The sequence below is a fragment of the Anopheles darlingi genome, chromosome 3 (assembly GCF_943734745.1).
Source record: "Anopheles darlingi chromosome 3, idAnoDarlMG_H_01, whole genome shotgun sequence".
NCBI lineage: Eukaryota > Metazoa > Arthropoda > Insecta > Diptera > Culicidae > Anopheles > Anopheles darlingi.
In genome coordinates this window covers 40265939-40293438 of record NC_064875.1, presented here as the reverse complement: position 1 = coordinate 40293438, position 27500 = coordinate 40265939, and the positions used below count along the sequence as shown (strand labels likewise).

The window sequence follows — 27500 nt, the reverse complement described above, 5'->3', positions numbered from 1 at the left end:
TTGCAACCTCCATCCATGTTGTCCAGCCTACTTGCTGCTGCGCTCCTACTTTTCTCGTTTACAGATGCAGCAGAAATTCAAATGCTGAATTCCGCTGGAGATGAAGTGGTCAAGTCAATACTAGCCACATAGCGAAGTGACCACGAAACGGATAATGTGCATCACATACACACCCGGCCCGCTACGCATTATGCATGCAGTGGGACTAATTATTACCTGGCTACATTATTTACTACAACTTCATTGCGTATCCTTACATGCCAAGAATAAGATCGATCGATGAAAGCTCAAGATCATCAGCAAAGGAAGATTTCCATCGGATTCGATCCTCTACTGCATCAATCTTCCCCGCTTCCAGTGGAGCTTTGGAAGGATTGTATGTGGGCAGCTTATACGAGGTCATACCCCACTGGGCTGGCGGCTCATTCACGTGTCTCACACGACACCTACGCACGGTGGTTTGAGGTATTCCAGATGGTGGGCGTATGGAGAGAACCTACGCAAAACGCCCCGGCACACATTTGCATCAAAATATGGCTAGAGGCTCACAAGCTAGCAGGCAGGGACACCCTCTACCATCGGTGGTTGCTGATATCGCGCGCGAATGGGTCAATTGATTAAAAACAAGATTTGTCTTGCAAAAGTTGAGATGCAGATGGAAAAAAAAGTTTCAGCGTGTTTCCGCCCGGGATCGAACCGGGGGCCTTCCGCGTGTTAGGCGGATGTGATAACCACTACACCACGGAAACCGCTATGCAGGTGCACTAGTGGTGTTACAATTTTAAACTCAACCAAGACGTCAACAGTGACCGTTGTCCGGGCAACGCAAAGCAACGCCGAACTAGCGCTCGAGCCACAGCCCTGATCCCCTCTCTCTCTTTACTCCTCGGCAACTTTGCTGAAGAACACAACAAGCAGGCTATAAAAAGCCGCACGGCAAATCGGATCAATCCTTTCACTTACGAGCACGCTTCGTGTTCATTCATGCACTCGCGTTGCACAACACCCCAACACGACAACCCTCTCTACCTTTTCGCCGTCAATGATGAATGGGAAGCATAGAAGAGTGGGAGAGCCATGGACCAAAGTGTCTCAAAAAACAAATGCCCCAAAGAATGGTGGTGGAGCAAAGTGAAGGACGTTTCTATTTTTAGCAAAGCGCCCGCCCGGACGCACGACGCTAGAGAGCGACGGATTCCCCAAAACACCAGCAGGCATAATTATATTTGGCTTATTGTACCACTAATCGGAATGCATAAAATACCGTAACAAAATCCCCCCGTAGGACAACGCACAACGTTCTGCCTACAGCGTAATGACAGCAATGGTGGCAATTGAAGAGCCCATCTGCACCACTATCAGCAGCGATGGTGGCACCGGATTGACGGAACAGGTTGGCGGACATTTCAAACGATCGCTTTGTGTACCTTTGTGCCGCAACGTATTTCTTTTCCCCTGCCGCCGACGCCGACCGTCACGCACATTCGGTGGCCCTCTGTGAGATCTACTCGCTCGTAATGCCTCCCAACCACCCACCACGCTAATCATTTGTATATTATTTTAATGAAAGTTTAATGTACCAACCACCCACGCATAAGGTAGTCATTAGAAGGCGGGCGTGCATACATCTTGAGTATGATGGTTTTATTATCCCAACGGCGCCAACCGACCGGCTGCCTACTGGTTGAGAAATGGCGGGAAAAAGTGAAACTTTTCTATTGCGAAGGGCTCCGGACACTAGCCCAAAGCACAGCACTCTAAGGAAGATATGGATTCACTCAATCCGGTATCTCTCTCTCGGCTTCTCTCTCATGGATAAACAGCCGCTTATCGTAACACAATGCGCCGAAACTGGCGCTTCATGATGCACCAGCATCATTGTGAGCAGCAAGCAACGCCATCAATGGCACTGGTAAAGCTTGAGCAGGTCCATTGTGGCTGACATTGAAAAAGTAAAAGTCAATGACAGCCACCAACATGGGGGTAGGGGGAGAGTGGGCAACGAAATGGAAAATGAAAGAACAAATACGCATGAAGTAGTAGTGGCCACTAATTCAGTGGCGCTGAAGCAACTCAGCAATCGGACGACGGTGGTGCGTGAGGTGTGGTGTGGTGCGGGGCGTTGTGTTTGTCCGTGAGCAGCACACATTAATATTTGCAACAGTCAATGGTACCTGTTCTTCATATGATTGAGTGCTGAAATGATCATTCAGTGCAGCAGCGACGATCGTGCGTTAGGTCTTGTGATTAACAATTTCTAGAAATATCACACTTTGGCATTACAAGAGCGCACTCTCTACTAGCAGAGATCACGTCAGTACCCTAACAAAGAGTGCACCAGGTTCGTGATGATAGATATTCCTATGATTCACATACGCACAATGAAGAGAACATCCAGAATTTCCCATAAACTCTATTTGTAGCGTCAAAGTCATATGAAAATTTCCAAACGAGTGGGCAAGGAAAAACCGCTATTCATCGTAACTGTTGAGGCGTATTTGAAAGACAAAGAAGTGCATTAAGTTGAGGAAATGAGGAAATGCAAATGTTCCAACACATTCTGTTCCCATTGGAAAATTCTCTGAATTTCATTGTTTTTGGTAATACACTATTGTTTTAAAAAAGCCTCTCAAATTCTCTTCATAATATTTTGAATCACGCTTAAATTTCACAGAATTTATCGATAAGTATTGCTAAAGAATGCATTTCTCATCATTATTATCACCAGACATATACTGGTAGCTAAGCCTATGAAAGGTAATACTGACAAACTCAAAGTGATTGATCTTCCTAGACAGTGATTGATCTTCCTAGATGCACGTAAACGTGCATCGAAAATTCATTTGAAAAAATGAGACAATTTGATTACTTTACGCGATAACGTTTGATAGCTTTTACGAATCAGTGAAGTTCCAAAATATTCTTAATCAACGGATTGTTTCAATGTTTTAAAGAATAAACAATAGTGGAGCTCATTCTTACAATAGTGAAACATTTGCATAACTTGCATTGCCTCTCGCTGGACACCGCGGTCTAACGAACGATAAAATGCTGGTTCCGCTCTAATTTGAAGCATTCTACCAACATATCCCGAGTTCTTGTCTTCATCCACTGGCTCCACATCACACCAGCTTCAACTTTGATCGTGCACAGTCGTGCCTCCAAATGGAGTTGCCTTGAAGTGGGTGCTGCTGCTTTGACGAGTTTGAACAACATTTCCAAAACGCCACCGCGGTCCGCCGGACTAACTGACTAACTCCACGGTACACGCACCCAGTACACTACGTACCCGTACCCGGTGGGAACATTGGGAAAGCAGCAGCAAGAAAGAGCAAAATCCGTAAACACCGATCTCCGAAACTCAAACAAAACAGCGTGGTTTCGTCGATGGGACGAGCATGGGGGCCGCCACACTGAAGCACACTCCCCCGGGGGTGGCCAGCAAACAAAGCGGCCCCTCCTCCTTCTCCTCCTCCTCCGAAAGGCCGAACCGAATTTTCTTTTTTCCTCTCAAGTGAAATCCATGGTTTATTTTTTGATTTTTTTTTTTGTGCTCCAGCACCAGCAACAGTAGCTCGTGCTGGTTGGTGTCATTATGGCTGCTATTTTTGGGGGCGCCACCGAATCGAGATAAATCGAACATGGCACAGCAGCAGCACCCGCGAGCGAGCGTAGCATTAGAGCATAATGATGTGCGAACGGGCGTTCCATGGTCCCCTCCACTGGTGGTGGGGATGGCCCCGATTTCCGTTCAGCCCCGGGTCCTAGGCTCGGTCGGTCGGTGATCGTCAAACATTGAAGAACACCACGGAGGCGCAGCATCCATGCGCCAGCTCCAATACGCCGCGAAAAGAAGAAATTGGATTCATTAGTCCAACGTGCACGCACACGCACAGATCTCGCCACACCAAACCAACTGACCTCTGGGCCAGTTGTGGCTTTTCTCGTTTTTTTTTCTGCTTTATCTTAACTCGAAGGCGAAATGAGTCATTTGCAGTAAGAGTGACTTGAGTTGAAATGAGTGGAGGAGGGGGATTGTGGTGGTGATGGTGGTTCGAGAGATTCGACTCTTTGTAAGATACGGCGCATCAAGAGGTCGCATCAGCAAGAACACACCACATCCGCCTCGCCCACTCTCGCGCAAGTTATGCAAAATTGCACCAGTTCCGATTAGGCATTTTATCCGGACTTCAAAGACTGTTCAGCGCTCGCATCATCACTCTTCTAAATGGCAGACCACAAGAACTCCCTCTACTACAAACTGGTGCGTTGGATTCGGAGAACAGTAATTTCGAGTCGTCTGGGTTGCTTCCAATTGACCCCCGCGCAAGACCAACGCAAGAGGCGTGGCGGTGCCGGGTTTCGTCATTTTTGCCCTCATGTTTCGATTTCCATCAATAGAAAGAGAACAGTTAGTCACGCGGCCACGAGACCAGTCTCGCTCGGGGGGTCAATATCATAATCGAATATGCGTTTATACAAATTGCATCATTACTTTTTGGTCCATCATCACGATGTGAAGATCGAACGAGTGTCTCGTAGCACTCCGCTGATGGTGGCTTGAGACTTCCGTTTTCGCCCCATATTTTATTAAGTGCATTCGATCGGAAAAAAGGGGTCCATTCTATCCAGTCAATTCGGCGTACGATAGGAGAGAAGGACCGCTCCAGACAGTCCTAGTAGTGTTAGGTTACCACCATATGTTTACGTCTCACTTTCGCCGGCATGCTGCTGGTAATTCGAGTGGCTATGCGTAGGGGACAACAACTCAACTAAGGAGGTGGAATATTGATCGCAGCCTTGGTGAGTAACACTATATTATTGACGCGATAGTTTAATCATCGAACCAAAATTACTAGGAATATATGTAGACCGCCGAACATGTGATCCAGATAGCACAATCAAACAACATAAATGGCTAAAAATTAATACATAAACAAGTGCTTTGATCATACGAATGCTTCCTCCTCAAGAGGGGTCCAACATTCGAATAGAAATCGTTGAATTACCGATCCAATGATAACTAAATCTAACAATCTCTTCCGGTATTTACATGTCAGCACATCGGAAGCAAAACATTCCCAGACAATCGTTAGAACTGGATGTATATTCATTTACTGAAACGATTGGAATAGGTGTACCCAAATTATAGATAACCTACAACAATATTGCACAATCAGATTTAGAAGAAGGAAAGAAGTGTAGATTGCAAAAAGCAATCTTTAAATGATCTCACATCTTGAGAACAACTAATTCCGCGTATTGACAATCAAAATATTGCAAATCTTTTAACAAACAAGCGATTCAGATGTGAAGAGAACTAACTGTACCACAGAACGATGTGAAGGGTTTTATAGTTTTAATCATATGCTAACTAACGGTAAGTTATATTTAAAAAACATATGATGTAATAGAAACAGTGCACGAATGTCAAGACCGGATAACAAAAAAAAACATTTTAACACGATGTCACTCATTGTCATCGAAGACTGCATTACCTCCATCGATTACTGTAGTAACTAGAATCATTAACATTCATATCAAATGACGTTGACTGCATCAGATTAAGTAAGCTTAATACAAATTGTTTATCGTCATAAAAAGAGCTTGCAAAGCGTCTCAAAATTACTTCATTACATCGCAAACATTTCAGCAAATTTGGAACCATTTTTCACCCTGTTCCTGAAGACATAAAAAAAGAAGCTATTGATTGAAAATCGAATGCATTAAACGCTCAAAAAAGCATCAATAGCACCCAAATGCAAAGGATGATATGCTCAAGCATGTCAACACTTCATCAATAACACTGCAATATCTACTTGCACCAACATGCCCATTGCAGCATCTAAGCTCCAAATGGGTTAGTAAAGTCACGATTGATGGCGCAAAAAACGACAACATACGAGGAGGCAGAGCACAGAAGCACAAACCAGACATCGCGGTTCCCTTTGCTTTACAAAACCAGTGAGCAGTAGGAGCACCAACCAAATCGGTACTTCGATATAGCCTCGTGGTCACGGCGGCGTCCGCCGTATCCTTCCGGTTGTACAAACCGGCAGCACGTATAGCGCACACCGTTGATGTTGATGTGTCGACGGACTCTCCGGAATGATGTGTAGACGGTAGACAGTACAGCAACTGCATGTAAATGGTGCCAGCCCCACACCACGGCCGCTGATGCGACGACCGAGCGAGAACGTGAACGCGACGAACGCATCTTAATGCAGTGCGCTCTCGGCACGCACACACCAACAACAAAAAATCCTCGACTCTTGTCTGGAAACTCCTTCTTCTCCAGCCAGGTTCGCGAGTCTCGCAAAACTGGGGAGCAGCAGCTAAGGTAGACCAGCCAAGCAAGCAGGCAGGCCGGCAGACAGGCGACGTGCGCGTTGTGCAGGCGAAACATGAGGTCATCGATCGTAATAAAAACAACGAGCGGCACACGATTTGCAGCAGCAACAGCAGACAAACTGCATATGCACTCGTCTCGTGGTGCGACCGACCGCTAGCCGATGGAAGTGTGTGCAAAGGGAGATGCAACGCACGAGAGGAAATGTAGCAATAGGAGCGATGCACCAGCGTTTCTAATTTTGTCTCCACTTGCCACGTTCATGGTCGACAGCAGCAGACTGCGCTGGAGCGTCTATGCTCTGGAGTGTGTCATCATGTCGCGTAGAAGGGGGAGAATGAGCAAGAACTTTGTCAGCGACTCACGCCGGGCCGGGGATTTCTTTATGGGATGGAAGATGTCATTTTCACGAAATACACCTCTCAGTGCGGCACTTGGCGTAGCACAAAGGTAATCGATACTATTCAAGCGTCAAACTACGCCAGACCGTCGGAATCCGCGCGGATACTGTGTCCCAATTTTGCCAAGGTTCAACAGCACAGTTAGTTTGGCAAAAAACAAGCGCCATTTCACGCTGTGGCCTTTTGGAAAATGGTGTCATCGTGGTTGGCTCCCCCACCGTTTTCAAGGACCAGGAGAGTTTTCGAAATGTGTTTCAGGAGCCATAAAACAGAAGAATCCACTCCTATCTCCCCACCTTTGGTACTAGGGGGGAACTGACAGAATTCCATTTTTGCATTTTTGGGGCGCCTGGAATAATGACACCATCAAGGTCCTTTTAGTGTGGGGGGGGGGGGGAGTCACCGAACTTCAGAGGGTCGCGGATTGAACAAGACGAGTCAGGACGGAACGGAACGGAACACGTCAAGACGTCACCGCGTTGTCAAGGTGATAATGGAGAACCTTGTCTTATCTTGACGCGAGTTCACGATAGGGGACGCCGTACTGGTTTGCTGGAACGAACTACACTCGGAATGGACTCCGCGCGGCCAAAGTGTGTTATATGATCCAGCATTTAACATTTCAATATTGAAGCAGTTCACAAATCCAGTTATAAAATGAATAAGTGAGGATCTTTTCACAGAAGCATATAGAAGCGCTGCGCTGCTAGAGACGAGAACACATTCATGCAAAGCAGCCTCCTCCCCAACGATGCGGCCATCGTCATCGAGACGGCCAATGGCTATCGCCGGTTCGGTCACCGGTTGGTAGAGTGTTGAACCTTAACGACCTCCTCACTGGGGGCTATCCTGGGGCGTTGGTAGCATCGTCCGCGCGATAGCCCTTCGGATCGCTCGTGGGGATGAGAGAACACATGCCGGAGCTACCAATTCGCCAGCCGACGCTTCTGTTCCTCCTCCTTCACGATGAAACTTGTGGCACACAATGGCAACCGCCACCACCAGCACCACCAGCACCACGACCACAGAGTGCAACTGCCGCGTTAAGGCGTTAAGCGAACCCGTGAAACCGGTCTGGACGAGTTCGGGGCGAGGAACCGCGACCCTCAAAGAATCGGGAGCACCGTACCGGATGGACCGGTTGAACAGGAGCCGCCTCCTCTGAAGGCTCATGCTCCGAAGAGCTGAACCGCAAAAATAGTCGAACGGTCAGTTACAGGTCACATGGAATCGGGAATTTGAAGTTCACATGCTCTGGGTACCGGCTGCTGATGATGTGCCTTCTTAGCGCGCATCGAAGGCCAAACTGCTCTGGAAAGAATGCAGGATCGCTGGAGCTGGAACGTGGTCAAAGTCAAGGTGATTAGCAACCTCGATTAGCGAGATGCAGTGAGAGAAAGAGAGAAGAAGAGAAAAGGGAGTGCCGCCGCATTCTATTGGCCCCCATTTGCTGAATTGCTGTAATCCAAACAACGCATCTCGACGCGGTCTGTGGATGTCCGTTGGCAAGTGACGTTAGCATGTTGGCAGCAACAAAATGTTGTTATGTGGAGCGCGATCTATGCCTTCATAATGATATGCTTCCACCAACCCGGAGGAGCGCATTAAAATAGATGACTAGCAGCGATCCTTGGCGCAGCAGCAGCAGCAGCACACAAGAGGCCCAGGAAGTCATCATCACTCTCCGTTGTGCCCCGCGCCACGGCCACCTATCGATTTGTTGATGACACACCCGTCCGGGCCCTTGGAGCAGTGTTCTCCCGTTTAGACTTTCGTGACTTTCGTGGCCACTAACACGCACTACTGTACGCGATCACCGCCAGAGGCCATGCCACGCATCATAAGAGATCGATCGGTCTCGGACTGGTGGGACTCGCCGACGGTCTGTAGCCCGAGAGACACCTTCTTCCTTCTTCTGCCGGTCACACCAGCGGGATGGCAGCAGGCGACGGCGGCGACGAGTTCATTGGCCGGCTCCGTGTTATGTTTCATCGCCTGGATGGATCAACGGACACACACAGGCACAGACACACGTGAGCGATCGCGCGCGCGCCCGCGTATTCCTTAGGCACACATAAAACCTGAGTAGTACTGCGGTTGCGAGCTGGTTGCCTCGTTTGTTGTGACGAAAATAACGGACAACGGGGATAGAAAACCTGCTTGACGATGATGATGATGATGAGGCTAGCTGAATGGATGATCATCATCATCATCATCATCATAATGATAGTTGAGGGGAACACTCTAGTAAAGAGAGCACACTTCCCGTGGGTCGTGACATTCTTCTCTTCTTTGTACACTCTCGTCGGGGCACTGCTGCTGCAGGTGAGCAGAAGAAGAGATCGAGTGATTCATCAACGAAAGGGGCGACCACGGCTGGTTGGCGGCTGGAGGCACGCTAATGAAGATCGCAAACAAACAGCGACCGGCGACCGGTGAAGATCCATATGCTCGTGAGAATGATTTTATAAATACAAGAGATACACAAGAGGATACATTTCCCAACTCCTCCTTCGTCGCCCTTTTCCTTTTGTTTACATCTTTCGGCATCGCCGCCATCGGGGCGGCTTCTTATGCTTTTGCGATCGCATCGAACGGGGGGAACCACCTCCATCGGGCAGTCGGCCAAAGGGGGCCATAAAAGCCTCGAACGAAATGAGTGTGAGTCTGAGAGTGTGGCACAGAATACTGTTGGTTGTCTGGCTGCCTGGTAGCTAGTCGTTGATGGTGCCAATGCTGCTGCTGCTGCTGCTGCTCGTAAACAAACAGAAGAAGAGGCCACTGATGAGTCATCTCGATCGAGCTTATTGGGGGCTTTACAATTCATTTTGGAAACGTTACCAACGGGGCGTGCATAAAGCGCGCTCTATTGCTCTCTGGTTGTTGGGAAATGCACAGAGCAAGACCATCCCCTGTTATGTGATTGTCGTTCAATCAGACAATCAGACATCTTGGCTTGGCCACTTTGTGTCCTTCTCCGGAACATACAGCAGCAGGTCGTACGTCGATGCGATCATTTGAACGCCAAATTGGACCTCCCGACCAAACGTACCAGCAGTTCCGCAGGAGCCGGATCGGTTCGTTTATATTTAGATCCGGAAAATGACTCGCCAACCCAAGCCGACGACGACGACACTGCACGTGCTGCTGTTGGGGTGGGGGAGGTGCTGCAATAACGACTCAGTACACACACTCCAGCACCACATGCACGGATGTCATGTGAACTAGTTTACTTAGGACGAACTCTCTCTCTCTCTCTCTCTCTCTCTCTCTCTCTCTCAGTCTGTGGGTTCCGTGCCAACGAAAACAACTTAGCCGCAACTAAGCCAGTGGATCACAGCCGTGTTGGTGGTCACACTGCACACCATTCGGCCACAGGACAGGCCTTCTTACGACGAGAGATAGTGAAATGCTGTGGCGTTCTTGGACACCCGACACCGTACCTTGTACACTTGTCCGTACGTTCCATTTCCGACGACTTCGATTAGCTCAAAGATGCCTGCCGGATCCTGCAAAGAGAGAAAGAAAAGAAACGTGATTAGTTTGAGGTTGTGCAACAGTTGGTGAGGTGATTGGTGGGACCATATGTTGGTTGCATCCCGGAGAAACCACATCGGATTGCATCCCCCCTGATGATGATGATGATGATGATGCTGTTGGCGATGCGGTTTTGCGTTCTAAAATTTGTTTACTCCGGAGTGTACCACTATCATCTAGATGCGACCTAGATATGGTGTAGTGATGGTTCCGAGCGATTCTATTTCCAACCATATACACACACACGTGCGCCCGCGGAATGGTGGAGCAGAATTCAATTTTCAAATCGATTTCGGAGCACAGAACGAGGTTTCCGCCACCATAATGCAATTCTCATAGGGTTTGCGATCAACCGAAAGGCAGCAGAGCGTGTGAATGAGCGACCGGGGGACCGGGAAATGCATTGCCAAACGTCATTGGCCAAGTGAAACAATTGGTAACGTCCACTAGCCGCCACGAGCACCCCCGCTCGCATCTTGCGCTGTGACCTTCATCTGCTGAGGGAGTGTGTTTCAATGCTGCAACTACTAGGTACCTGTACGGCAAATTCGGGAAGTCAATTGGCCACATCCTAAAGAGGTCTTTACCGATCGGCGAAGCGGTGTGAAGGTGAGCGTGGACCTTCGTCGTGCGTTGTCCACCTGTCCAAAAGCAGGTTAAACCCCGGTTGTGACCTAGGCTCCTTTTACAGAGCCCTGACCTTTATTATGACCAACACCCACCCAGCCAACACATCCAGGCGATTGATCACGGCGGGTTCACAAAACAATAAAAATGCCCCGGACATACCATACCACTACCCTCGATCGGGTGCGATCAACCAACGCAACCTCCTCGCAACCACCACCGAGTTGATCATCGTTCGTTTGTTTAAGACCTTAACACACCGGAACGGTGCTGAGGCCGGAAAATGGATATTGTCCGCCTCGCGTGTCCACTTTTTGGGGATGGTCAAGGTGGTTATCTCGCCGGCGTTCTTGCCGCGTATTGTTGTGTGTTGGAGTGTCCGACAGAAAACACCCGAAGGCAATCTGGGACTGGAATGTGGGTCACATAGACGAAGGTGAGAGTTTTGAGTGTCCTCTAACTAGCACACAAGTACAAGTCTGTGCAAGTGTAGATACAGTATGCAAAAATTGTGCAAAGCAAAGATTTCTGATACAATTGTTCTTTCCAATTAGTTACAATTCCTTCCTTTCCTTATAATAAGCTGCTTTTGTGGTTCCATGTTAATGAAATTTACTTTTCAAAATCGCTCAAATTCGTCGGTTCGATTGTGAGCGAGGAATGGGAAAATGTTGGTTTTTAAATGTACTAACATTACAATAGTAAATTTTATGTTTGCTTCGAATCTGCAGCTTTCTAGAGTGCGTATCTGAAACGCATGTTCAGCTTGTGTCAAGTATCTAGCGAATGTTCAATAGCAAATATTCAAAGAAACGCATTTTCTCACAATTTCAACGATGCTCTTAACGACTTTGATCGCAACTGCATCTGCTGAGACCCTATCAATGGCTTTAGCGTCAAAAATAACGGAATTATGCACCGAAAAAGTATCTAACAAACTAATGTTTGATGTTCAAACAAAATTAGAACTGTAAGAATTTCATGGCTTAGATTTTCCGTGAAATACTGTATACTGTATATTTCTGATGGTACTTGAGGAAACAACATCCTTGACACACGAAAACACGATCACATTTAAAAGATCATTAACTTGGCGCAGCTGGTGGCTTCAGGAATGATCGTGGATATTTCTTTAAAAATCTCGACACATTTCGGCACCAACAACCTAAAAACCAGAATCGCATTTTGTCCTATCAGGCGTACCCCTCCCATTACTCATCCCATTCGCTAATCACCGTCGCCATTCGCTGGCGACGGTCTGGGCAACGAGAAAGTAGACTAATTATCGGTTTCGTTCACTCGTTCTGGCGCTACCTGGCACAAGGCGACGACCGCGTGGCGATGACTAATCGCGGAGCGAGAGTTGGCCCGAGAAAAGCCAACACAAATCTCACCATACAGAAGACTATGGTTGTGCGCATCGTCGTCGTCGGTAGCTTCCCGATGATGGTTTAGACTTTCTGCGGAATTCCAAAACGCAACCGCGACGCAACGAATGACGCAAAGTGCAGCAAACACCTTCGCACATCGTCGTGAGTCATCGGATATGCGCGCATAGGTAATACCGTTCCGCTGGCGCCGGAGATTAATTCAAAAATGTAAAAAGAGTGGAAGCGATGGATCTACGACGACAACGACACCATCACAGCAGCGATCAATTTACATAACCCCTCCAAGCGCGCATTCTATGCCGATATACCGGCCGAAACCCCGAATTCGTGGCCCCGACATTCGACGTTTAACGGAAGCCAAGATTCCATCCAGAAAATGTGTCGCCACCCGACCGATGGCGGGGAAGGAAGGTTCAAGTCAGGCTCAAAACCTCAACGCACAACGTCTATTCCGTGTTCCAGCAGTAAGCTGCATTCAGCGAAACGCAAGCCAAACGAGCGAACGAACGAACAGACGGCACTTATCGTCAGACGGGGGGGAAGGAGGACGGGTTTTTGATTGCTGCTGCTGGTTGGATCGGGGTCGCTGACGTGCGCCCCAGCCAGCTGGACATTTTTATCAGGCGCGCAGCGCACGTTTTTGCCTGAACTCCTCCTCCTCGCTAGCTTATCACAGGCCTAGGCGTTTGTCGTCTTCGTGCGGCGTTCGCCTAGTTTATGCCTTCGCTTAGTTCGTCCCATCTCTAAACCCCTTTTTTCCCATCCACATCCAGATTTTTGTTTTTTTTGTTGGGTTTTTGTTTTCGAATTTTATCCGGGGTTATGTGACAACGATAGGCTCTCTTCTATTCCTGTGTCCAGTGGCCAGCAACGCCGTGGGGCATCCCGCATCGCGCTGTTCCGAACGGACGTGCAGCAAGGGCTGATCGTCGCGCGTCGTGCTGGTTGGTTGGTTGATTGGTTGGTCGGTCGGTGCTGATAAGAACCAAGGCAATCAAGAAGCGCTCCTCACGACGACGACGACGACGCACGCAATGCCCAAGCGAACCCCACCGAGCATCATATTGCATTTTTGATGGGGAAAAGCGGACAACGAAAGTCGACAGCAGCAGCAGCAGCAGCAGCGGCAAAGCGCACCCGAGACGCGCCGTTTCGTGTAAAAGTGGCCAAATCGTGTGTCGTGTGGACCGGGGAATAGAGTGTGTCTCGAGAGGAGAGAGAGACACACACTCGAGAGGATGATACAGCACGTATGTTTTGCTCGCGCATCGAACTCACGACGCTCCTAATCGATTCCTAAGGTTCATACACGCGTGTCCGTGTGTCCGCCATTACAGGACACAGATGGTGCTGTATTATGGGTGGAATGTACTCTCCAGGGCCAGGGCCCAATCAAACCTTAAGGCTGAGACCAACCAAAAGGGAGTTCGTACACACCGAGTGATCACACCATCGCCATGTTCTAAACATCGCAAAGAGCATCAACCATTGGTGGCAACGGCGACAAAGTCGATGCAACATCGTCACGAGCATTCGCGAAATGGTTCGCACAAGGCAATCATCTTTTCCTCAGGCAGGCAGGCAGGCAAGGCAGGCCTCCCTCGGTCTCGGCCTCGACCGGACGCGCACGGCCAAGAAATCGCAGCAAAAAAACACACAAACGGTCATTCCATCGCGGATCGCGAACTTCTCGCGACCGTGGCACGCGAATGGTGATGGCATCCGTCGCCACCACCGGGCTGGTGTATTGCAGGCGGGGAAAGCAACAACAACCACCACCACTACAACGGCATCCTCCCTCCCCATCGATCGTCCTTGATCACCGCAACAAGTGACTCACCAGTCGCTGCTGCCCGGCTACGACTGGCGTGCGTTGATGGTGGTCATTGGTGCCTTTAGATATGAAGGTGACAAGCGGCTACGTTGCTGGCAAATATTATACATCGTAGCGAGTGTGTGATAAGACGACGACGATAGTCATAGAGAGCGGATGATATCATTCGGAGTGGCATCATAAAATGAATCAGGGCTCGGTCCGAGTAGGGGAGGGACCGCAATCAAGACAGGCAGCCAACCAACAACGAGCGACCATATCATATCATCAGCTGAAAGGCAAATACAAACTGTGCTGTGTTTGCTCTGCTGGAATTATTTCTTCAAATACGGTTTGGGGGCATTCCTTCCACGGCGAAGACGATGAGTGAATCATTTAATCTTCACTCAACCGCGATCGCATCTTATTACACCGCGATCGACGGGCACAGTTCAAGTGCTGGTCATCGTTTTCAAATGATACGTTATGAAACCGATCCTTACACGCGGAGGAGGAGCGCTGGCCATAGACTGCCCCCGTCCATTACGTTTGTTACCCATTATTGAACCGATTTCAGGCAACGGGGTGGTATTGCGAATTTGCGGGATTCCCCGCGACCGTGTATCGGTCGGTAGGTATCATCCGCAATGAACCATCGCGAGAAAAGGAAGGAAAGGCAGACTTGGTAACGGAACCACAAATCCCACTTTCACCAAACGCGCAATTTATTGCAGTTCACAAAAGATTGCAAATACATTCTGCGCTAGAGCACATACACCGTTTACGGGGGCTTTCGTCACGATTGAAAGTGATATAAGAAAAAGAAGGTGGGAATCTAGACGGCTAAGTACCGGGGAAAAGAAGCAAAACGACGAGCGCATCTTGTGATCTTTCAGTCAAGCAGCGATCTTAAAATTGTTAGACAGATCTGGCATTTTTCAAAGGTAGATGAAACAGCAAATATGACAAAAGAAGAGTACATTCCAGATCAATTTATCTGAACTTTAGTTATAATTAGAACCTTCTTAGTAAGTTATATTTAGAACCTAGTTATAACTAGAACCTTCTAAGTAAAGTAATATAGGATCATACCTTATTCAATGCTGTCAACATATTTGGGAATCAGCATAACTTTAAAATTGAAATTGTAAATTTCAATATAATTTGCTTTTCTTACGACGAGAATTGTCTACATTAGCATTCACTAAAAATACGTTAGAGCACATCAAAAATGCTTGAAGTATCGATAAAGGGCGACATATGTAAACATCGAAAACCATGATTTCTTTTATGAGGAGTCCTCCACTGCTCGCGATAGAGCATGATCGTCGAGAACAAATCCAAGAGCGCATTTCGTATGTTTCTACAGGAAAAAAATCCTGAATTCTTGGAACATCCAAATGACATCATTAATAGCTTTAATAGATGACCTGAATTGTTTTTTTTCTGAGAATAGCAAAAGTGCATTTCATACAAGCTGCACAATTCAAGCAAGTTCCTGCCGGTGACGCTCCTTCAAAGTATGTTCTGTAGAGCTTAGTGCTGTCTACCAAAACTACTCATAGCTATAAAGAGCTAGATATAGTGAATATCTCAACGAAGAAACATGAATTTGGTCATGGCCAAGTCACGTGTTCCCACTCACAATAAAACGTCACAAACTTTATAAGTTATCACAAAAAAGCATTTGTTAAATGCCCGTCTTGAGTCCAACCTGTTCTCACTCAATCGTTTACTTTCGAACTTTCGCTCCTTTGTCCCGGTGTTAAAATATCTGTTGCTCAAACACATTAAACCCTGTTTTTGTGAGTTGTTCATATACGAGACAAAAAGCAACTATTTGGATCGTAATCATTAAATTTGGAATTCAATCCATAATCAGCAAATTTCATGCCAAATCGCTGGCCAAACATAGCGCAGAACATGTTCCACCGGCTCAACACCACACGACGATGTTTTTAATGTTCTGCATAGCGCATTTCGGGTCGAAGGCATTGCGAAAGTTGTGGAGCAACAACAACAACAACAACAACGAAGAGTCTCTCTGTGTATCCGCCGTCCTCAAGAGGACCGCGGCTGCTGTGTTTCTGTCAGTTAGATGGCGGCGTGTGGTGTGTCAGCGCGATAAAATTAGTCACGAGTCATGCCGACCAGACCGCGGGGGGCCACAGACCACTCACTCGAGAGGGTTGCGCCGTTGTCCGTAGCTACAGAACTCCGTCAACCAAACTCAACCGCACGGATGATCATTCCCCCATTGCGTCGAGATGCATGTTTACACGATTAAGGCTATTGTTTTAGAAAATGTTTTCGCCATTTTCGAAAACCTGCTACTTAAAACATGATCCGCGCTCGCTAGCTTTACACGCACGCACGACTCATAAAGTGAGAAATCAACATTCTTAAGTGGATTTTGTTTTGGCTCTCAAGCTGATAACCTGCGCTTCTGAGAAATTCAACAAATATAGTGGCGACGGAGCTCAACAGTTTCTCAAACGATGAATCATGGGACCATGGGCCATTGCAGCTCATTGGTCACATGAAAAAAGGAATTATAAATCGGCGCACATCATTCGGGACGATCTTTATGTGTCCAGCGCGAATGCCGATTCTAATTTCCAACTTATCTTCTCTTCATCGCGCTGCTTCATTCGACATTGTTACGCCCGCGATCACATGGATTAGGCCGAGGGGCAACGGCACAGAGTGTCTCTCCGATAAATCATGACCGATTGTTTCGCGGACATTCCGCGGTCTTAACCGGTGGCCGCTCTCCTTCGCCCCGCCCGGTGAGCTTATTAATTCTGATCTTTTAAAGATGGCACTGGCAATAATGAGGAAAAACATTCGCATCCCTTGCCATCCAGAAGCCATCGGAGGGGCCAAGAAGCCAACAACCGCGTGCGCCAAGAAGGGGGGGGGGGGAAGGTTCGCATCGGTGGCATCGTTTACTTTCCACCCATTATCACAGAGAGGGTTTGCGAGGTGGTTCACGCAGAAGGTCCGCAGAAGGCAGGGGTTTTTCACAAAACATTACCACATTCTTCATAGCTCGACGACGACGAAGACGACGACGCAACTACTATTCGGGAAGCTGAGGGGGGCAAGTGTTGCCGCAGCCGCCGCCGTCGCCGCAAGTCTTGGGAATCGCATTGTTTGTTGGCCATCCTCTCCCTGCCCTGGCTGCTTCGCTCTCGCGAACCCCTTTTGGATGGGAAAGTTTTCGGAGAATGTTTTCTTATCACAAAAAGCCCATGGCAACACCTTTCGGTTGCACGTAGAGCGTCGTTGGGAACGTCATGATGGAGCAACAGCAGCAGCATGAGGGCCAGAGCTCTGCTCGGCATCGAAGCAAGCCATTCCATTTCAGAGCGAACGGTGGTTTCATAATAATTAGCGGATTCAAAATATGAATCGAAGGCGCGCGCGCGCGTGAGGCACGAGACCGGCTGAGGCGGCAACGGCAGCTCGTGAACTCATTTCCGGTGAGAGAGAAATGCGCTTTCCGCTTTCTACGCCCGTACTACTACACTACTACTACATTCGCCCTGTGTGTGTGTGTGTGTTTGGAGTAGTGATTGTTGCTAGTGATCGATGCGAATGCAACAACAGACCACAGACATCCGGCGGGGGAGCTGTGTGCCAGTGGGCCTCTTTTCTTAATGATAGCGCGCAAGATCACCGCCTCCTCTGCAGGTCGTTATCGCCTGAGCACTGGCGGTCTTTTTTTGGGTGATTTATTCGAAAGAAATATCAATTAAAAGTTAAAATTATTTTTTAGAGAAAAAGGAGAGTATCGACGACCAACTTCAGGGTGACGGAAAAACAAAAAGAAAAGAGATTTATCTGCTACGGGACCGGGGATTCGGAGCAATTAGACTTCGAGGCGGACCATCGTCCGATAAATTATCGGCCAAAGCATAAATAAACCACCGGCAGAGAAGCCGCCATAAATCCATCATCATTGCCCCTCGTTAGCTACCTTCTCTTGGAGTAGCCTGGTGCTGCCGGTCGATGGCGCATCGAGGCGCATAAGGGCACAACAAGCGTGAGCCTCTGGAGAGAGAGGGGGATCTCCTTCTTCACCATACTCATCCACCTGGTGTTTGGTGCGTGACAGGCGTGCTACTGATGTGCGTTTATGCTTTGCTCTGAGATTTGTTTTGATTTTATCTTTTCTTTCCCTTCGATTTTTGTCGGTCATACCCACTGCTGGTTTAACGCACGCACGCACGCAGACCGTGTGTGATTCATCATCTCAGTTGCAGGAAACAAACAAAAATCGGCTTCCATTGTCCCTCTTATGTCCTGGTTGGAGTCCTCGATCCGGATCTCTGTTTTGATCCATACCGGAAAAGATCTTCTCCCGGTAGCAGCAACCGGAGGTCCAGCAAGCGGCGAGTTCAAGGTCGTTAAATGGAAGTAACCGTTCGTCCGGTACGGGCGGGGAAACCAACCATGCGAGACGCCGAAATGAGCGGAAAGTGTGACGCTTGGCAATGCGAGAAAGGTTTGAAGAGGGAAATCATCCCGGACCAGAGTGAGTTCCCGGAAAACGCCAACAAAAAATCACGAATCACGAAAGTGAAACAGATTTTCACCGAAAGAGCTGCATCGCAGCAAGCCAAACAACAGGAGGAGTAGGTTCAACTGTCAACCGCTCCGACGACACCGCACAGGGATGACGCAGAAGACGACAACGATGACAACAGAGAGGCAACCACACCTTAAAATGGATTGTGAGGAGATAGCAAAAAAAACCAGGGCGGCGGAGGCGCGGGATGCCGGAACAATCACCAAACAACGTCAACGTCCTCTCACGCTCTCTCTACACGCACGCGGCATCGAAAAACACTTACCTTCAGCGCGTTCAGATCGATATCATCCAGCGAGCAGTTCACCGACGGTGGCAACATTTGGTGCGCCATTTTGGAATGCCTGGCGTTGCTCACAACACTCCACTAAAATCCCGAGCGAGAGTGAGCGCGGCTGGCTACTACTGGAACCAGGGGATTCGTCGTCGTCGTCGTCAGCCGGCGTGCGTGATTGTCACTCTTCGCGTTTCGCACACTAATCCGTATATCCGGCACACGGTCCGGTGGTCCGGTGGTCCGGCGGCCCGGCACACGGCGCACACTACACACTACACACGTTTGGAATTGCCGGTGTTCGGTTGATGCGGTTGCTACGGATGGTTTCGCACACGGTTACTAGCTGCTGCTGCTACTTCGGCTACTACACACAACACAACTAGGTTGCTGGGAGAAGAAAGAATCGTTGTTGTTATACCGAGCGGGCGAGCACACATACACACACACACATAGCCTAGACAAACACGGTGCCGGAGAAGGAGGAGGAGGAAGCCATTATTCGTCGTTACGCACTAATCACACACTCTCCGTGGACGTAGACTTCTCCACAAAATTTAATACACAGCTAGCAATTTTAAGTCTAGCTGCGTTTACAATTGAATTAAAAATATGGAAAAATAATCGATTATGCTTCAATCTATCCTCTATCAATTGACAAGAGATGCGATGTCGTACGATGTCGCTGTCTCGAGAAATTCTCAGGAAACTGCCGGCGTACTTCAAAATCGTGCCACAAAAGTGAGTACACAGCACACGTGTTCGTTTTGCTTTTTGGTTTTATTTTATTGTCTCCGATACCTTTTTGTTGTTGTCAGTATCGGGTGGCATACCCTTACATTTTTATTGCTTCTGCCAACCGTCGTGACATTGAATACACCAAATTTTGTGTAAAATCTGTCGAAATTGTTGCCCATGCTTCCTTCAATTTGTTTTCTAGATCCAAACGGCTTGTAATTCATGTTTTACTAATTTTACATTTCAGTTAATTCCAAGCACGTTCGATTGCGTTAAAACTAGGACTTTGTGGCCGTGGTTTTAACTGATAAGAATGTTGTACAATAAATATATACGCGAGTTGAACACCGTATGTTTTGGATCATTGTCTTGTAGGAACTAAAAATCGTGAGAAATTTCTTGGATTTTTCCGCATTTGGTCCCAAACTTTGCTGTTATCTGTTGATATAAACATGTTGGCCCATGATCCCATTTATCGCTAGCAGATTTCCAATGCCGTTTGCCGACATGCATCCCCAAACTGCCACCCCTCCTCCGTTATGTTTCACTGTTTTTGCCGTGTATTCAGGGTTCAGGTCTTCCTCGGGTGGCTTCCAATCCTTGATTTAAATTTACTTTCGTCCGCTAATAAAACATTCATTTTTAAAAAATCAGGTAGATAAGTTCACATATTTTTTGCGAATTCGCAGCGACGCTGACGATTGATAGAGCTGATGTGTAGCTTCTTGCGACTGTTGTATGCCTTGTAGCCAAATGAAGAATTGTATGTATGCTTGTGCGTGTCTGTGTGCAAGAGAAGCTCAAAAAAGCTATTTTGCCCACTGCACGCCCGCCTTACTTGCACGATCCTTATGCACCGCCCAGCACCCACCGTAAGGATTCCCCTAGTAAACCGTCGTACTCACACACACACCGTGATGCGCATACTAGTAGTAGTAGTAGTAGTAGTAGTAGCCACTTATCGTTGCCAGCACCGGCAGCCCTTGAATTCTATTTGTTGCGGAAGGAAATAAACCGCTGCTTGGCAATGTGCGAACTTTTGATTGGATTCATAAAAAAAACGTGCGCTCGGGACATGAATGACTTCCATGCTAATCAATCAATTGAATCAATATCCAAGTGGGATGGACCTGGCGCTAAGGAAGGAGGAAGTAGCGTTCAGAATTTGCACAAAAGTGTTTCATATTCTCGTCGCTGTTCGGACATGTCCGCAGTGTGTGTGCGTGTTCTAGCAACCAACAGCAGCAGCATAGAAAGCATAGAAACACCCATCCGACTGCCTCATCTCACCAATACACTCGCGCACAGTTTTTGAACTTTCAGGCAGAATTACGAACAGAAGTTGCGGTAAAGGTAAAACGATTTCGTTTAACATATTTCCATAACCAACCAGCCTATTACTATGTGAAACTGAGGCAACCGCAGCAGGGAAATCAGTGGCAGGTGGATGCTGCAAACGGCGGCGAGATGATTTTTATGTCGCGGGGCACACACACTTGGGCACACGCGTGTTCGTACACGAGATGTGTTCATACAGGAGATGTGCGCACTTCACAATCGAATCGAGCCTCCTCCTCCGCCACTCCCTATTTCCCCTATTCCCCTCGATCTCATCACCGGCCATCGAACACACCTTTCCGCATCGAGAGGGAGGAAGCTTTATCCCCAATCAACCCACCACACCCACACACTTGGCCTCGGCGCCGCCACCGCCACAGAAAATTGTATCCAAGAACGTTCTTCGTAGGCGTGATTGTTGCTTATCTCCACGAAAAACCTTTCACTCAGGAACGGAACGGCGAAGAAGTCAGCCCAGACAATTCACCACCCTCTACCCCGCCCGTGTCGTATGCGATGAAAACGCGAAAGAACAAGAAAGAGCCACACACGCACGCACACACGCACTTGAATTGTTGGGAACAAGAAGATGACGATAGCAGCACCGCGGAACCAGCAAACTCCGAAGGCAACACCTCGAAACAACGAGAAATCGCAACCTTCTCCGGTCCGGTCAGCCTGTTGAAATAATTACTTTTGCTCTCAACGCTCGGCCACCATCATTATTCCACTCGGCGCACCACAGAACACGGCTTCCTCGGAAATTTTTCGCCTGTCTGATTCGAGAGCCTCACACAAACCTGTGGCTTCCGCTCTCACGCAAACGGACGCGTTTTTCTAACTAAAAATGACCAGTAAAATGGGTTTTAATGTACATTTTGTTTGTAACGTAGCTAAATTTTAACTCTGTACTACCTCTTCAACGCTCCGAAAATTTATGCTGTGAACATCGACTTTTAATTCATTTCCACTCGTTTCCTCGAGCAATAAAATCGATGAACAATCGCATGCATTTTTCGGTGACAGCTGTCATGTAATCCGGCCGTTGCAAAAAATCGATCAAAAACCCGCATCTGGTCGCGAGGCTCACATCCAGTAGTCGTGGCCAGACCAAGGTACTTAGCCGTGGCCACACGGGGCGAAAATTTGCGCGCAAATTTGCACATTAATGCCAAAATGTTTTCGCTTCGTGTGGCAGGGGTAAAAACCTGAAAATTTATGCCGAAATGTCAAACGTATTGTTTTCATCTGTGTTTTGGCCGCTGAAGTTGATTTCCGAATAAATTTTGCAGTTTTTAACGATATTGTTGCTGTTGCTGTTATATTTATATTAAAAATGCAAAAACAATACGAAAAGAACCTACATTTTCGTAAATAAAGCGTTCGATAGCGTCAAGGGTTCAGCGAAAAAGTCCGCGGACGTATAAAAGTTTGACAGCGTGTAAGGGTTAAGTGAAACCGTTTTGACATTAATTTTTTCGTTTGCGCTAGAGTTTTCGCCCCGTGTGGCCACGGCTATTAATGTCCAAATTTGCGCGCAAATTTTCGCTCCGTGTGGCAGCATCTATTTAATTTTAACCCCTATACGCTGTTAAATCTTTGGCATTGACAGCGTGTAAGGGTTAAAATTAAACGTTTTGGCATTAATTTTTTCGTTTACGCTAAGATGCTGCCACACGGAGCGAAAATTTGCGCGCAAATTTGCACATTAATGCCAAAATGTTTTCGCTTCGTGTGGCAGGCGTAAAACCCCGAAAATTTATGCCGAAATGTCAAACGTATTGTTTTCATCTGTGTTTTGGCCGCTGAAGTTGATTTCCGAATAAATTTTGCAGTTTTTAACGATTTTGTTGCTGTTGCTGTTATATTTATATTAAAAATGCAAAAACAATACGAAAAGAACCTACATTTTCGTAAATAAAGCGTTCGATAGCGTCAAGGGTTCAGCGAAAAAGTCTGCGGACGTATAAAAGTTTGACAGCGTGTAAGGGTTAAGCGAAACCGTTTTGGCATTAGATGCTGCCACACGGAGCGAAAATTTGCGCGCAAATTTGCACATTAATGCCAAAATGTTTTCGCTTCGTGTGGCAGGCGTAAAACCCCGAAAATTTATGCCGAAATGTCAAACGTATTGTTTTCATCTGTGTTTTGGCCGCTGAAGTTGATTTCCGAATAAATTTTGCAGTTTTTAACGATTTTGTTGCTGTTGCTGTTATATTTATATTAAAAATGCAAAAACAATACGAAAAGAACCTACATTTTCGTAAATAAAGCGTTCGATAGTGTCAAGGGTTCAGCGAAAAAGTCTGCGGACGTATAAAAGTTTGACAGCGTGTAAGGGTTAAGCGAAACCGTTTTGGCATTAATTTTTTCGTTTGCGCTAGAGTTTTCGCCCCGTGTGGCCACGGCTCTTTAAAAAGACAGGTAGCTTTATCCAGAACAAATCCTCGATCGTATTTTAGAAAAAACTTCAGAGTTTGACATTCACGGGATGATGGGATGTTTACTTCGGGGACGCTCTTTTCGGAGCTGTTTTCGCTTTTCCGTGGTATTACGACAGTTAAAATTCACGAAAAGTGGCACGAAAGTTGAAGTTTATGCAAATATTCCCAAAATTCTTTCAATAGTTTCAATATGGTATCGGTCCGTAGGTCTTGCCACCCGGCCTAGAACAAGAGCTAGCTAGCGTTCCTGGACCGTGCTCACTCGCTGTAAAACACAACTCGGTCGCTCGAATGATCTTAAATCGAGAGATGAATCATTTAAACATTCGAAAAAGAGTGAAATCAAGTACTTTCCCTGATAAAACCACCAAACTTGCCCACATCTTCTTCTTCTTCTTCTTGAAACTCACGTGGTTTTGTTGATAAAAAGCGCCCTGCTATGAATGTCAAACAAATTGAAAATGGTGACCTATCAAAGCGGTTAAGAAGCTACCTGTCTTTTTAAAGTACCTTGGGCCAGACGACGCGTAAGCTCTAGCGTAAATGTAAAAATTAATGCTAAAAAGTTTACGCTTAACCAAGGTGTTTTTAATAAGCCGTGGCCACACGGGGCGAAAACTCTAGCGCAAACGAAAAAATTAATGTCAAAACGGTTTCGCTTAACCCGTACACGCTGTCAAACTTTTATACGTCCGCGGACTTTTTCGCTGAACCCTTGACGCTATCGAACGCTTTATTTACGAAAATGTAGGTTCTTTTCGTATTGTTTTTGCATTTTTAATATAAATATAACAGCAACAGCAACAATATCGTTAAAAACTGCAAAATTTATTCGGAAATCAACTTCAGCGGCCAAAACACAGATGAAAACAATACGTTTGACATTTCGGCATAAATTTTCGGGTTTTTACCCCTGCCACACGAAGCGAAAACATTTTGGCATTAATGTGCAAATTTGCGCGCAAATTTTCGCCCCGTGTGGCCACGGCTATAGAGAGGTGGCGTAAAGCAACACCCCGATCGGATTTTAGAAAAAACTTCAGATTTTGACAGTTAGGTTCCCCTGTTTATGTTTACTTCGGGAACGCTGTTTTCGAAGCTGTTTTCGCTTTTTCGTGGTATTACGACAGTTAAAATTCACGAAAAGTGGCACGAAAGTTGAAGTTTATGCAAATATTTCCAAAATTCTTCCTAGTATTTCAATATGGTATCGGTCCGTAGGTCTTGCCACCCGGCCTTGAACAAGAGCTAGCTAGCGTTCCTGGACCGTGCTTACTCGCTGTAAAACATAACTCGGTTGCTCGATTGATCCTAAATAGAGAGATGAATCATTTAAACATTCGAAAAAGAGTGAAATCAGGTACTTTCCTTGATAAAACCACCAAACTTGCCCATAACTTCTTTTTCTTCTTCTTGAAACTCACAGTGGTTTTGTTGATAAAAAACGCCCTGCTACCAATGTCAAACAAATTCAAAATGGTGGTCAGGCAAAGCGGTTAAGAAACCACCTTCTTATTTAAAACACCTTGCCCCTGCCACACGAAGCGTAAACGTTTTGGCATTAATTTGTAAATTTACGCGTAAATTTACGCTCCGTCTGGCAGCACCTATTCGATTAGCCGTGGCCACACGGGGCGAAAACTCTAGCGCAAACGAAAAAATTAATGTCAAAACGGTTTCGCTTAACCCTTACACGCTGTCAAACTTTTATACGTCCGCGGACTTTTTCGCTGAACCCTTGACGCTATCGAACGCTTTATTTACGAAAATGTAGGTTCTTTTCGTATTGTTTTTGCATTTTTAATATAAATATAACAGCAACAGCAACAATATCGTTAAAAACTGCAAAATTTATTCGGAAATCAACTTCAGCGGCCAAAACACAGATGAAAACAATACGTTTGACATTTCGGCATAAATTTTCGGGTTTTTACCCCTGCCACACGAAGCGAAAACATTTTGGCATTAATGTGCAAATCTGCGCGCAAATTTTCGCTCCGTGTGGCCAAGGTACTTTAAAAAGACAGGTAGCTTCTTAACCGCTTTGACAGGTCACCATTTTGAATTTGTTTGACATTCATAGCAGGGCGCTTTTATCAACAAAACCACGTGAGTTTCAAGAAGAAGAAGAAGAAGATATGGGCAAGTTTGGTGGTTTTATCAAGGAAAGTACCTGATTTCACTCTTTTTCGGATGTTTAAATGATTCATCTCTCGATTTAAGATCATTCGAGCGACCGAGTTGTGTTTTACAGCGAGTGAGCACGGTCCAGGAACGCTAGCTAGCTCTTGTTCTAGGCCGGGTGGCAAGACCTACGGACCGATACCATATTGAAACTATTGAAAGAATTTTGGGAATATTTGCATAAACTTCAACTTTCGTGCCACTTTTCGTGAATTTGAACTGTCGTAATACCACAGAAAAGCGAAAACAGCTCCGAAAAGAGCGTTCCCGAAGTAAACATCCCACCATCCCGTGAATGTCAAACTCTGAAGTTTTTTCTAAAATACGATCGGGGATTTGTTCTGCATAAAGCTACCTGTCTTTTTAAAGTACCTTGGAACAGACCACTCATGTGTTGTCTTAAGGCTCTGGCAAACTGGCTGCAGCACGAGCGGCAACTGCGGCACTTGCGGCAACTGCCGCTGGTCTTGCGGTTTTTAAGCGCGTGTTCGGGTGGTCCGTTTAGTTTAGTTTAAACAATATTGATCATTTCAAAGGTGGCCAACAAAATCCAACAGTGTTCGACGATTTGCAAATAATTGGTGAAAAAAACAAACGCTTCCTAGAATCCATCCGTCAATTTTATTGCGCAATACACGCCTTGTATGTATGAGTTGTGCAATATTTTTTTTGTTAAAAAACGCAATATGTTTTTTGTTAAAAAAAACGTAGCAACCTGCGTTATCCTTCTTTGAATGATCACTCGTTTTATCGAATTGTCGCTCGTTATTGTCGTTAACGAAATCTAGCTATCATGGAGCAACAGAAACCTGTTCGTAAGAGTTCAATCCTGAAAGAAGATAAGAAAAATGCTGGAAAGCAATTTATTCGTGAATTTATTGAAGTATATCGTGATCTGCCTGGTCTGTGGGATGTGTAACAGTAAGGAGTATACCAATCGCTTGGTCAAGGCGGAGCAATATCGTATTCTTATAAATAAGTACCAAGAATATTATCCCGAAGCCGATAAGGAAGAAGTGACAAAAAAAATTAATTGTTTGCGAACGAACTTCCGCAAAGAAGTAAAGCGTATTCGAGAAGCACAAGAAAGTGGTACCAATCCGGCTGACGAAGTTCCTAGATTATGGTACTTTGAAGAAATGAGTTTTCTTGGTAATCAAGACATTCCAAAAGCCTCAATCACGAAAACGGACATTTCTCTTCATGATGAAGACATCGCGATGGAGCCGGACATGGAGAGCATCGAACAAGAAACTCCAACAACTTCTAATGGAAATATGTCCAATAAACATGAGGTAAGTTGTCTGCTCTCTTATTATCTTATCAGATATGCGGTAAGGCAATCGTTTCTGTATTTTTTGTAAAACCATTCCATTGTCCATATGTATAATTTTCCATGAACCATCGTAACTCAAGCAAAGAAATACTTAGCAAAAGGGGTGTTATCTCTTAGCATACGCTATGGATTTTTAACTATAAAAAATAGTATCAAACGGAGCTGATACCGACCTATTTTTCGTGTTTTTTTTTTTGTAATCCACAGATGAATAGTGCATCTAGGACAGAAAATAGGAAACGCAATTCTTCAGCTCCCATTGAGAACTCGGCAAAAAATGGTTTCCCGATACCAGCCCCCGACCGATGACAGTGACAAAATTGCTTCAGTATGGGCAGCCGAACTCCGGAAAATGAACCCACAACAGCAGCTGTTTACGAAAAAGCCACCAATAATATTTTCTTCGAGGGACAAATGGTTACCTTGCATCGTAATGCTATAGAAATCAACGCCTCTGAAATACTGAAGCAATTT

At 46.4% G+C, this 27500-nt stretch overlaps 1 protein-coding gene across 15 annotated transcripts in view; it reads right to left on the bottom strand.

Annotated features, from left to right (window-relative positions):
- The window catches only part of LOC125956358 (serine/threonine-protein kinase mig-15), a 41159-nt gene extending 19126 nt beyond the window's left edge, over positions 1-22033 (bottom strand). For 11 of the 15 annotated variants that reach the window (XM_049688129.1, XM_049688141.1, XM_049688135.1 and 8 more), the window contains exons 1-3: positions 21757-21969; positions 18978-19376; positions 10194-10259 (exon numbers count right to left, since the gene is read on the bottom strand). In XM_049688129.1, the coding sequence (XP_049544086.1) occupies positions 10194-10259; positions 18978-19046 (135 nt within the window). In that variant the 5' untranslated portion in view covers positions 19047-19376; positions 21757-21969. Of the gene's footprint in view, positions 1-10193; positions 10260-18977; positions 19377-21629 lie in introns of all 15 variants that reach the window. The other 4 variants (XM_049688133.1, XM_049688132.1, XM_049688134.1 and 1 more) reach the window with 4 other exon arrangements.
- Between the last annotated feature and the right edge of the window lie 5467 nt (positions 22034-27500).